Source organism: Nipponia nippon, unplaced genomic scaffold, assembly GCF_047370975.1.
Source record: "Nipponia nippon isolate SJK-2023a ecotype South Korea unplaced genomic scaffold, ASM4737097v1 scaffold_1, whole genome shotgun sequence".
NCBI classification, from domain to species: Eukaryota; Metazoa; Chordata; class Aves; order Pelecaniformes; family Threskiornithidae; genus Nipponia; species Nipponia nippon.
In genome coordinates this window covers 8,922,590-8,936,039 of record NW_028262290.1, presented here as the reverse complement: position 1 = coordinate 8,936,039, position 13,450 = coordinate 8,922,590, and the positions used below count along the sequence as shown (strand labels likewise).

General features: G+C 43.2%; 1 protein-coding gene across 2 annotated transcripts in view; it reads left to right on the top strand.

Moving 5' to 3' along the window:
* The window catches only part of CCN4 (cellular communication network factor 4), a 34,141-nt gene extending 23,676 nt beyond the window's left edge, over positions 1-10,465 (top strand). Inside the window, exons 2-6 of one of the 2 annotated variants that reach the window (XM_087734645.1) lie at positions 5,172-5,428; positions 7,315-7,351; positions 7,479-7,572; positions 9,377-9,570; positions 10,106-10,465. In XM_087734645.1, coding sequence (XP_087590771.1) covers positions 5,172-5,428; positions 7,315-7,351; positions 7,479-7,572; positions 9,377-9,570; positions 10,106-10,405 — 882 coding nt within the window. In that variant the 3' untranslated portion in view covers positions 10,406-10,465. Of the gene's footprint in view, positions 1-5,171; positions 5,452-7,314; positions 7,573-9,376; positions 9,571-10,105 lie in introns of both variants that reach the window. The other variant, XM_009469791.2, reaches the window with a different exon arrangement.
* Positions 10,466-13,450: the final 2,985 nt, after the last annotated feature.

The following is a 13,450-nucleotide window of genomic DNA, read 5'->3' as shown; positions in this document are numbered from 1 at the left end:
CAGGGGATAATCCACATCATGTTATATCCCTCCATCAATGACATCTCGCATTTGCTCAGAAAGGGAGTATCAGAAATGTAGGTTAAATTCCTTTAATGTGTTCTACTGTGGGAAATTAAAAGGAGTCCACCCAATGGCCTGTGCCCTGCAAAACACACCTTGTGCAGCTAAGAGTGAGCTCAAAAGTCCTTCTTTTAGAGCAAATTACCACCAAGGAGAACGCAGCAGGAGGTGATAAGGTACTATGGTTTGGGCACACCTCTATCTGCCAACTTCTCACAACCATTTCCCCATCTCTGCCAATAGCCAGAGGAATTGAATTTAGAAGTCACCATCCTTTCTGGACTTCTTTGCATCAATAAACTGGAGGGGAAGAACATGGGTAGCTTCTCCCTACCTTTACCCAGCTCATCGTGATGAGAAAAATACTGGAAAGAAAAAGGCTTTAAGAGTAAGATCTTGCAGCACTGGAACAGTGAAATAAACACACATGAATATGTTTTTAAACACCTGTAAAAAAGGGAAGTAAAGGAATATATTGCAATGCATCTAGGGCTTTGCCACTTAAAGGCAAAGCTGGAGGTTTCCTCATGCATTATGTAAAAGTGCTGCTGTATATCTGGCTGGCTTGCAATTTGGACTGTATACACTAATTTCAACACCGTAGCTTGGTCTTTCCAGTTTCCAAAACTTGCAATTAGAGTATTTTCCAACAAATTGAAAATATACTTTGCCTGTAGGTAGAACATGTTGCTAAAATGCTGCTATCCATTTTGTATCTTTAAGACTTGGATAGTAAAACTGATGGCTTTTAAAAATATTGAGTTTGTGGCCATGGCAAGCAGTGAGTCATTTTTTATTTTCTCCTCTCCTTTTGAATGTGAACACAGAAATTAGCTTGAAATTGTTGCTAGCGAAATACTGTTCTCTGCAGATACAAAAAGAAAGTAATTTTGGAGCTTGCCAAACATAAATCAGGAGCAACTTTAATAGAGAGTTATCAGCCATAGCAGAGTGAGAAGAGCTTCATCTTGTTTTAATGAGAATGGGCTTGTACCTCCAAAAGCAGCAAAATTAGAGCTCATGAATAACTTGTGATGGAATATTTTTTTCATTAGCATCCAAGATAACAAATCTGCAGGCCTCAAGACTGAAGCATAATTATACAAAACAAGTTAATTACCAGTAGCTGGAAAAATTCATTTCCTAGCAGGCACTTTCTTTTATCTTTCTGGCATTTTAAAATAAACTTGTCAAATCCCCGCCACTGTGCTTTTTGGTGTTAAGTTTCTCTTCACTCTCATTTTGGCTTTCTTACAAAACCATTGTCCTCCTATACATTATGTTGACCCTAATGACATGATTCCTGAAACCTTAACTTACATGAGGGGGTTTTGTTTGTTTGTTTGTTTGTGTGTTTGTTTCTAGTTAAGGATGGACGTTGATGAAGGCTATTACAGTGTGATTTCCTGTTGATAGCACTTGTGGGAGGAATTGTTTTTATTGTGGTATTTATAAAGCATTATTCATGATGTCCTAACCATCATACCTATTAATAAGAAAGTGTCTATATCCCAAAATGTTCTGGGACATTGAAGTAGTAGGGCTGAATGACTTTTCCAAAGGGATTTAGATATTCCAGTGATGACAGCTGACCATGGAAAAGGAAAAGCCAAGAATTTTATAAATCTACAGAATTGTTTCTGTCATAGCAAAGCTCTGAGGGACTTGGGAGGGGAAAGGAGGAGGGCCTGGAAGCTGTACAGGCCCTGCACTTGTTCTAGTGTCCAGTGGACACCAGTTGCCAAAGGTTGGGTTTTGGTTGGGTGGTGATGGAGCCTAGGACATCGAGCTGCTTCCATCTCTCCATGCCTTCCCTATTTGTAAAATATAGGAGTCACAGTATTTTGATGCCTGTCCACACTGATTATTTGAAGATGCTTATGTAACCCACATTAAGTGTTCTTCCTATGACTTACTCAGCCATACCACTGGACATTTCAGCTGGCACGTCCAAGAACTACAACAGCTTGTCACTATAAGGACACTTGAAAAGCTTCCATGGCCAGCTCAGCCTTCAGGCCTAGAGGAAGGGCTGTTAAATAATTTACTCTAAATTCCTGCCTATCACAAGCCACAGAATGACTCCTAGCTACCCAGTCCTTTACAAGAATTCAGTCCTTCACATATTAACTAAAACCATAGGACCAGCAGGGTTCCTTTTTGCTATGTGTGTTGATTCACAGACACTTTCATATCTACACAGGGTAGAAGCTGTTTGCTTGCTCATGTTGACAATAGAAACAAGGGACTGTGAAGGGATTTACTTACAGGGTTGGGCCATGGCAATGGGCTCTTTAAATAGCTGTGTGACTTTTGTCTGTGTATCTAGATTTGATTATTAAGCACTTTTTTAATGATCAGCAACAAAGTAAATAGGTTTATTGCACTTGAAGAGGCCTCTCTTCTCAAGTGACAGATTATTGCACCTACTCAAATTATTGTGAGTGGAATGAAAAATACTACTATTAAAAGGCCAGGGCTTTTCATTGATCTGAATGTTCCTCTTTTAACAACTTTGGCAGCATCAAGGCGCCTTAAAGTGGGAGTAAATTATATTGGTATGTTTTAGTTTAAACATGAGTTTAAATGTGATTTTAAGCCAACTTTAAGGCCAACTGTTTGTAAAGGGGCCTTAATGGAATTGGGAATTATGCCCAGAGCAAACACATTGCCTATTTGGCAATGATTAGCAATGTGTTAACAGTTTGGTGTTCTCAATACAGGGTAAGTAACTACTAAGATACTTTAATACACCTTCAGATACAGCAGTAGCAGGTTTAGAAATGTACTTTAATAAAATTTGAGTCTGCTAGCAAGGAAGCTGTAGAAGACACTAAAAGGGCTTTGCAGAGGTATCCTGATGGATAGTTCATCAGCTGTGGGTTCACAGTTCTTGGGGAGGCTTTTCCCCACAAGGCCTTGGGTCGGGGTATTTTCTTTATGGAGAGGTGGTGGAAAGCCTTTTGTTTGAGACATCTGAAACTGTAAAGAGGACAAAACACTAGGGAATATATAGTACAGTACAAAGTAGCCAGGAATGGATGAGATTGCCGTAGTAATTTCTAGACCTTGACTTTCCTTGTCTGGACTTTGTAGGGTTACACACTTATTCTTTGCAGCCCTCACATCTTGTCACCAGAAAGGGCTTCTGGACCACATGTGCCAAGCAGGGTCATCTTCTGGCTGCTGTTGATAGCCTATAAATAACCCCATTTGTTTCTGCACCTGAGCTACTGTGCCCTGCTTTACCCCTGTGTGCAGTTCAGGTTTTCTGTGCAGTGATCCTGGTAGAAAAGGGACATCTTTGCTTTGTCACTGGGCTGGTTTGCACCCTTCCTGCACCACAAGCATGGCTGGCATGTTAAATGTCATCCAGAGTTTGCTCTGGAGGGACTGGAGAGTACAGAAGGCAATGAACCTCTGCACTCTGTGGGTTTTTTTACGAGCTAAGGTACCCCAGCACTCCATTATCTTAGTAATAGTGACCTGAATGTGTCTACTGAAGTAACATCACTGCGTTACATGAAATCCCTTTTCTACCTTGATTTACCTTGATCAGATGTTTTTATCTGATTATCAGGTTTTTAATTAATTTGCAGGGTTTTTTTTCCTTATTTGCCAAGGAAATGGAGATCAGGAAATGGAAACTTGGTGGTATCCTCCCCATAAAAGTTTTCCTTCCTTGCTCACCATTCTGGCAAATATTTGTGCATGACTAATGGGAGAAACACTAACATTATGAAGCTTCATTTACAATCACCCAACTTATAGGTCCCAGAGTGATTCCATGTAGGACAAAAGCATGTGCCAAAAGTCGTAAGTGGAAAATCACTGCAGAAATATCCCAGTTGTTTGACTGTATGGGCCAGGGCAACATCATGGGAACTACAGCGTGAGGCCTGGAAGAGCCCATCACAGACAGACCTAAGAGCCTCATGACTAGTTTAGGATTCACAGAGAGCATTTCTGCTGAATATGGTAGTCTGGACACTGCAAAGGATGGATAAGGGTGTTTGTCAGAGTGCTTAGAGGAAATGTATGCCTTCCTTATTTTTAATTTTTTTTATTGTTATCAGTTTTAAATTTTTGAAAATGTTATAGCCATAGTGTAGCTTCATTGCTTAGGATTGGGACTCTGTCAGGGAGCTGAACTGCATGTGTGTTGTGTTATAGGGGTGGAGACAAGCAAAACATTTTTCAGAGGTGGGTGAACTTATGCATCAAGACATTCACAGACAGTTAAACAGATTTTGGGTTCAGAGGTTATCTTTTTCTGTCTCTAATCTCATCTCTATTCAAGTCAAAAGGCTGGGATATTGTAAGGCAGTAGTTGCGGTATTAGTGGTATTGCAAGAAGAGACAAAATGGCCAGGACATCCTCAGGAGGTCTGTGATGGAGTTTCAGATGGCCTGTGGGTTTCAGATCATCCTCACAATGCAGAGGTTCATGACAGGGTGTCTGTGAGGGTGGTGGGCTCACAGGCCTGCTCCCAGTCCCCTTGTGGTTTTATGGGATCCCGTGTTTTGGTTGCAAGACCCACACAAATGTGGATAAATGCCACATGCTTTCATACTGCAACATGATGACCTTTATCTTGCTTTGTGACCTGAAGGTCAGCTGCTGCTGCCTGAGGAAGCCCTTGAGTAGCCCAGAGGCCCTCGAGCCATGTCTCATGAACAGGCACAACAGCTATGGGGTGGTACAACCCTCTGCCACTGCTGAGCACCATAGGGTGACACAGACTGCAGACATGTCACATCTTCTTCTCATGTATCAGAGGGGTCTTGACACATGTGCCTGTGTTCCTACATGGAGAGAGACCTCTGTTTAGAGAGAAGAGGTCTGGAAAAGGCTGAGTACCAGCAGACTGGGGCTATGCAGTTTGGGTGCTAGTCCAAGCTGCAGAGCATTTGCCCTCAGCTGGTATCTGAAGGGGTTTACAAGAGAGCAGTGACTGCTCCCTTTCCATGGCTCTTTGACATTAATTCTTTGGTTTCCTTGCAGTCTCTTCAGACCTAAGGAAATTTTTCTTGAGGACTAATCACCACAGGGTTCGCAGCCCCCTTTTCTCTGGAATGCTCTCCAAGCTGTGTTTCTTTGTTTGTAGGCCATTGCCCAGACCTCCACCACCATGACCCCCACTGTCCCTGCCACAACAGAAGCCTACACACGGACTCAGTACTGTAAGTGGCCATGCGAGTGCCCAACGTCCCCGCCTCGGTGCTCGGTAGGCGTCAGCCTGGTCACAGACGGCTGCGACTGCTGCAAGATGTGTGCCAAGCAGCGCGGAGAAAATTGCACTGAGGCCGACACCTGTGATTTCCACAGGGGCTTGTACTGTGACTACAGTGGAGACAGACCTAGGTACGAAATAGGAGTATGTGCACGTAAGTGATGTACATATATTTTTGACTTAGATATACATTGTCAGCTCCCCTTGGTCTGAGCAATGGCTGAGATTTATTTACCAGCTATTTATTTATTTTACCAGCTATTGCCCTGACCGCAGGGTAATTGAAGGCAAGAGTGGGACTTCTGTGCTGGGGAGTAACTGCTGTGAGGAATTTGCTTTGCAGCTGGATGCCAAAAGCTAGGTCTGGAGAAGCGAGTGCGTACAGGACTACAGAAAAAATATAATTTGTGGAAAATAAAGATCCTGAAAGAGCTAGGAACTGGCGCTGGGAAAGCGAATGGGGTGAAGCTGTGGGAAACTCAGGCTGTATCTGGACTGGCATGCTGAGGCATGTCCCAGGATCTGGTCACCCGGACGTCAGACAGGAGCTTGCTGGGAGTCACTACAGCTCTCCTTTTGTTGCTGGCTTTTCTCCTCACTGAAGCAGGGACAGCAGGGTGCTGAGTGCATGCCCAGGTGGGGAAGCAGGCATTGTGCACGTGGGGCCAGGAACTGCGAAGTACTCCCAAATTGCCTGACTTAAATGCAGATTCAGCGTGGTTCTGCATGAAGGCATTCAACAGCCCCCTTGTGTATGTTTGGAGATGTTCTCATGATGAACCTCTTGGTTTGAGACCTGCAGGAGGCTGAGTTAACACAGTCCAGGAGGGACATGCTGGTAGCAAAACACCAGGAAATACAGCATTTTCTTAAACTTAATCCATGTGCACACCTAGAAACTGAATCCTCAGCTTCAACTCCAGCACTGAATGATGTCTCTTCAATACAAAGGCTGAAGCATTCTCAAAATTGGAGCTGAGCACAAACTGGAGATCTGGATCTGTGCTTCAAATTCCAACAAAGCTAATTTTTGTGCAGAAGAAGGGATTTGTGTTTGATGTTTTTATTCAGCCCATTCTAAAAATCGGAAGCCTTTGCAGAATTTTAATCCAGCATTTCAATTTCTATTGGCCCGGAAGCAGCCACATTGCAGCTCCACTTCCAACCAGACTTAAAACTTGAGCAACCTGATCGGTGTGTGTGCACTGCCTCCGTGTGACCAAACAAGAAACTGAAGTTTGAATTTTTCATTAGAAGATTTTTGCTACTGGTTCCAAGTAACTGTCCATAACTTTGAAACAAAAAAGTTTCTACTTTATACAACTTGTGTCTTATTTCCTGAATCAATGTGATTCCTGTTCACAGGCAATCAAAAAGCTTGATTTTTTGTGATTTTATTTAAAAATATATATTAAATACTAATTTTCATGGCTTTATAATATGTTACTTCATTTTCCAAGAAAACTGTTCTGTGATAAAATGAGTAGGATCTAGTTGCCTAAATATAGGAATCCAGTGCCATTTTAGGTGCTCCTTTGCTACCTTGGCTGTCCTCCTTTTGCTTCAGATGGGTACAGGTGTTGTGAAGAGCTGTGACATATTTGCAAATCCATGTAGTCCTCTCATATGTCCCTGAAAACCTCAAATTTCATTCAATATCTGTTTTAATTACTTTGATTGCTTCTATTGCAAATAAGTTTTACCAGCATGCCATGAAATGATTTTTTAAGTGAGCATTTTTGGATAAAACTTGTTTTATTTTCTAACTTCTTTTTTGCATGAAGCATTAAAAGATTCATTTTTTTGCCACGATTCAGAACGAAAAGTTTCCTAGACAGCATGACCACATTTGGCTCAGCATCACATTGAATACATCGCCCCACAGCACAGCCATGTGTCCACGTTGGCTCCGTTAGCCCAGGGAGCAGCTTGGTAAAGAAACGCATCAGTGCTGTTCGTTGCCAGCATTATTTTCATGGTACTCTGTGTGTCTTTCTCTCTTTTTCTTTCCTTTCAGAGATTGTCGGTGTAGGATGTGTCCTCAATGGAGTCAGGTATAACAATGGGGACACATTTCAGCCCAACTGCAAATACAACTGCACGTGCATTAACGGGGCTGTGGGCTGTATTCCCATGTGCACAAACTCACGCCCTCCCCTTGTCTGGTGCCCAAACCCAAAGCTGATTAAGATGGCAGGGAAGTGCTGCGAGCAGTGGATTTGTGATGACTCCAAGAAAATCAGGAAGACGTCTCCACGCCACATCTCCTCTGCAGGTATGGCGGGAGTGAGGTGGACCTGTCCTTCATCATCGGGGAATTGAAGTCAGAGTCTCTTCAACCAAAGCAGCAGCTTGTACTGCCAGACGTCTAGTCTTTGTGTGAATAAGGCACAGAGACTCCTATACAGCATGTAGTGAAGGACAAGACATGCAAACACCAGTGGTGTGCTTGAACTCCCTAACAGCAATATGAGATTCATCAAACACGCTTGTGTACAAAGCCCCCTTTGAAGCAGTCATCTGCTGGCACTTTGAAGGTGTCATAAGTCCTTTCTACTTCACCTTTTTTTTTTTTTTTTTTTTTTCAGTCGGGGCCCTCTGGAAAACAGGATGGGCTCAGTTTAATTTGAGACTGAGGCTTTCTGCCTGGGTTATATTGCTTTAGTAGTATGATTTTAAAGCCCCTGTATCTTAGTAGTCCCAAACTTACATAACACCTTGAAAACAGTTAATTGTGGCGGAAGTTCCACTGGGCTAAATTGTCTTTGTGTTAGTATAGCTTTTTAGCAATTCTGGACTGAGGACATTATTGAACTACCTATTTGATGTATCACATAAGGTATCTTCTTTCCTCACGCTCATATTCATAGTGGGGATCATATATCCTGCTGCACAGAGGTGGTACCATTTGCCCCAAACATGGTCCCATATGCTTAGAGATGGGCTTACCTTGCCATATGTCTTAAATTTAGCCTCATAACACCCTGTGATGCAATGTAGTGACATTGGCCACATTAGCCCCATTTTAAAGGACTGTCTCACAAAAGCAGAGCTCAAGGAGACATAGGATGCTTGTTGCAAACTGGGATTCTGGTTCCTTGATGGTAGAGGTTTTTTCCCTACTCCTTGGTCTGTATGTTTTGTTGCACAAAACAAAGCCTCAGTCTCCATTTTGTAGGTTTAAAACATCAAAGTTTAGCCCTCACTTCTGTCCCTGGTAGCTTTGAACTGTGAGGTAGGTCCAAATTCAAAACATCTGCTACTGAAATTGGCCTTATGGCTTCATGGCCTGTGTCCCAAAATGGCCATAACACAGCCTTCCTTGCCTGACTTCTTCTCTTGTAAGTAGAAGTCTTATAGAAGTGAGACTAGCATTTATTACATTTAATATAATAATTAATATAATAATAAATATAATAGCAAGCAAGCTCAATGCAGCAGAGTTTCTATCAGAGTTTTGCCTGTGGGCTGTACTATGAGTTGCAGACCAGCAGGCACTTTGGCCAAGGCTGTGAAGGAACCTGAACTGGCGTTGTCGGCTGCTTTCACAACAGAGCCCAGCCTTTCTTCGAGTGGCTGCTGAGCTCCCTGAGAGCTATTCAATCTGCTCTTCCTCCCAGTGAAAGGCTGTGGCTGCTTCCCAAGCCCCTCAGCCATCCAGCAAAGACCGTCAACTACTTTCTGCTACAGAGAATCAACTGAATGGGCTCAGAAATAAACTTTCACGGTGAGATCAGATCTCATCCTTTTTCTGCACCGGCTGGCGCAGGCTTCTGTAATTAAGTGTTTGTATTGTGGCAGCACCTGGGGGTCCCAGACAAGGACCCCCTTGTGCGAGGCTGCGAAGAGAAATAAAGAAATGAACCCTGGCCTCGAGTGCTCGCAGCACTGGAGGGTCTGACACAAGTAGGTCAGCGGCAAAGGGGGAGGGATGAGGAGGTTTGCGGGAATGCTGAGCCACTTCACTGTGATTTAATTATTTGGGTTAGTGGCCTGAATGGGTAATGAGCTGCGGATAGGGTGTTTAATGTGGAAAGCTGCCCCAGCTGAATAATGTGGGGTTAATATGGTCTCTGCAGCATACGAGGGAGAGGATGAAGCCTGGCAGAAGAACTGCATCGTTCACACCTCATCCTGGAGTCCCTGCTCAAAGACCTGCGGGCTGGGCATCTCTACCAGGATTTCCAATGATAATGACCAGTGCCGGCTCCTGAAGGAAAGCCGCCTGTGCAACATGCGGCCCTGTGAGGTGGATATAACCAAGCACATTAAGGTGGGCACTGTTTCTCTACGTGCCCCTTGAGCTTTGCCTGGACATGATGTCAGCCTTTCTTTGGCAGCATTCAGACTTCTGAGGGCTGCACTTCTGATCTTGGAGGCTGTTAGAGAGCACACATGGACTCACTGTGCTGCAGAGAGGTCAAAAATGTGTGCTTCCTGTGCTTCCACACACTGGTATGAAAACCTTTCCCTGAGAGCTTTAATTCCAGCCAAAAGGTCCTTGAAAGGAAAGGCAAGCCAAGTCCACTGTGCTCACTGTTGGTTCAGACAGACCTGTGACTCAGTTAGTGGAAAAACAACGGTGCACTACTGTCGTGGCTATGAACTGCATTTTGCAAGTATCCTGCTTGCACCTTCTGGCTTTGTATGTCTAAACATGTAAATCTGTCACACCCTCTACATCAGGGCTGTAAAATGCTTCCTAACAGCTTTAAAATCCTTCAAATATCAGGAAGATTGTTTGCATGTCCTACCTGTGTCAGCAGTTAATATTAACCTGTCTCTTTTTCTGTTCTTCTCTGATTTAGCCTGGAAAGAAGTGCTTGGCTGTCTACAGGGCCAATGAACCAATGAACTACACCATCTCAGGATGTGTGAGCAAAAGTCCATATAGACCCAAATACTGTGGCGTTTGCACAGACAACAGGTGCTGCACACCCTACAAGTCCAAGACTATTGAAGTGAGGTTTGAGTGCCCAGATGGAACTGAGTTTTCCTGGAAAATCATGTGGATCAATGCTTGTTTTTGCAACCTGAACTGCAAGAACCCCAATGACATCTTTGCCGACTTGGCTCATTACCATGATTACTCTGAGATCGCTAATTAAATTGGCTGAATGTTGGAATTGACCCATTGCTCTGATTTTACAGAGGTTTTAAAATAAAAGGAGAATCTTTCACCCACTGCCAATGTACAATTTGTTTTTTCCTGAGTTAGGATGTTAAATCTCCTTGTTTTGCCACACTGGTTTTGGAGAGGCCTTGAACAAGCAGGGTTTTCAACTCTAATATAACTCCATCCATTAACGACAGCCAGAAATTCCTCTATGCACAGATTCCAGGACTTAAATGACAGTCCTGTTGGCACTGCCGTTTATTAGGCCAGCAGTTTAATTGCCCAAGTGAAAGAATAGTACACTAGTATGACAGCAAAAATATGGCTGTCAGTAGCTTAGACATGAGCTTCAGACATTGTTATTGTCATTTCTTGAATAATGTGGTCTAAGCTGGAAAATGAGCGTTGGTCTATATATTTTACTTTCAACATTAGACTTCAGTCTTTGATGCTGGAGACCCTCAGGACTAGACTCAGGTCTCTGTCACACTAAGATCAGTCCTAGAAACTCTCCCTCTGTCATTGTCAGTCAGATCCCACCCCATGGTGAAATTCATGGGAAGAACCAAGGGTTTCTCTTGAAATCTCTGTTTAAGGAGTCCCTGTCTCACTGCACTAGGCTGGGTCAAAGATCCTTTGTGTTCTGCTCTCCTTGGACTCACCTCGATCTCTTGGAGTATCTTGCGCCAGGGGCATTTTCACAGTTTCTCTGCCAGCTCTGATCTTGAGCACCCTGAATGCTCTGAATCCAAAATGGCCACCCCAAAGCTCATATTTTCAGAATAGATCCTCTTGTCCATGGATTACGTATTGTTCCTATCTTAGCTCTGCAGAGCTGAAGGGTGAAATGTAAAGAGCCAGATGAGAGACGAAGGACAATACCTCATGTGCCCATTTATTCACATAGAAATGGTGTGGTCTGTGCCTGGGGACCACGACCTCCTCCTCCCCATGGTGTTACCAGCACGCAGGTCCTGCTTCCCACTGCTACCTTGCCAGTGACACATACCTTTGTTTTACATGGCTGGGATAGAGGAAAGGAGACGTGGTAAACGAGAAAACAGGTATCAGGCTTCCCAGCAGCTCTGTGGATGAGTAGATGCAAAAGGAGAGGACAACCCTTGGCATAGCTTCTGGTGCATCAGTCACAACTGGGCTGCTGCTTAGAGTAAACATCAATGTAAACATTTTCTGCAGAAGTGATTTCACATGCAAATGTCAGCTAACAGAAGAAAAAACCTGTCATTACCTTTCCAGGCAATACATTTATCATCACTGAAGGATGAGGGAGTCAGTTTTTTCTCCAATAAATTGTTAGCACAGCACCTATGCACCATGGCACATACACTGTTGCTTAACTTGGGAGAGCAGAAATGTGTTTCTCCATGGGCAGCTGTAGTATCTGCTTCCAAAATCCCTGGTGGCACAGCGGAACTGCTGAGTGACACATGGTCTGGAGATTGGACCAGTACAGGGCTGAACTTTGGATGATGCAACTGTTTTAAACCAGTCACTTATTTTGCTTTAGTTTCAGTTGGCAAGTTATCTGTCTTCATCTTGATAACCCAGAGAAAGGTAGATGAGTTCCCAGGAGACATAAATCTTTCTGGCTATGGCAAATTAAAGTTTCTTGTGAGCAGGCTGAAAATAATGCAATCCCTATGTAAAAACATCTAGGAGAAATGTTGTGTATCTTCAAGAGCTGTTAACTTCAATAGCATCTTTGTATACAAGGATTTGGCCCATAAATTTTTCATAGAGCTAGGCCATTCCTTAATTCAAAGCTTTTACTATTTCTTTTTTGAAGTTTCCCTGAAATCTCCAGTGGCAGAAAAAAAGGGTGATCCCTGTCTGCATGTTCCAGTGCAGGTGCAAAGTGCCTCTCCCGTTTGTTCCTCTGGTGATAAGGAACCTGAGGACACCAGCACTTTGCAAGGTTCAGCCTCATGACTGCCTTTGACCTGGATGATGTGACAGGAGAGGTCACATCTGACCTATCCTCCTCAACCCAAATGGGACCTCAGCACTTGCAAGACTGAGAATGTTAAATTTTAAACTCCATCACTTGGGAAAAAAAGACCATGGGAACATAAGAAAAAGAGGCCTTAGCCGAGAAGTTGATGATGGTTTTCTAAAACGGAAAATGGTTTGTATTGAGGCATTTGGTAGGGAAGCCATCCTAGGATCCCTTTCTCAATAAGATCCCTTAAGTATGGCTTGGAATCCTGTGTTCTAGTTCTGGCCCACCTTAAAATACCATGTAGGTATGTGTGTATACCCCCCCATATATCTATACGTATGTATACATGCATATGTATATATGCGTATATGCATATATAGAAAACATTACGTGCATGCATTTATATAATATTGTATATAATATTATATATAAAAACATATATGAACATGTCCATGAATATATATGTTTATATTTGCATATATTCCTATGGTGCAGTCTGCAGTGCATAAAATAGAGTGCATATGTAATGCAGGTTTATATGTACAATCATTCTTTCTCTGTCTTACATGTACACATAAGGAAACAAGAAAACAGGATCAAAAGACATACCCAGAACTGTGGCACTTAATAGGCTTGTTTTGCCTTGCAATTAGCTAACGCTGTAACCACCGTAATCAAATGCTGCCATGGCTGAAACACACAGCTTTCATTGCGAGATAAAAGAAGCTATTGTAATCTAATGCATGACCAGCAGCTCCAGTGAGTGTCGGTTTTCAGTGAAGTGAATGCCTGGAAACCACAGATCTCGCCCAGCGCGCCCAAGATGTTTCTGTTTCTAGCCTGGTTTCCTAAGGGAACAAGGCATATGCAACCATGCCATCCATTTGTTTGTCTGTCAGTCAGTGGCTTATGTGGGAAACGTCAAAGTAGGCGGAAGAGTAAAGATCTCAGAAACATTGCAATTCCTCAAATAGAAAATGAAATAAAATAGCGGGACAGGGGAGAGGCCCACCAAATTGCTCCTACCAAGCCCATGCACATCTGCCATGCAGCCAACACGTCTGCAGTGTGGCCCAA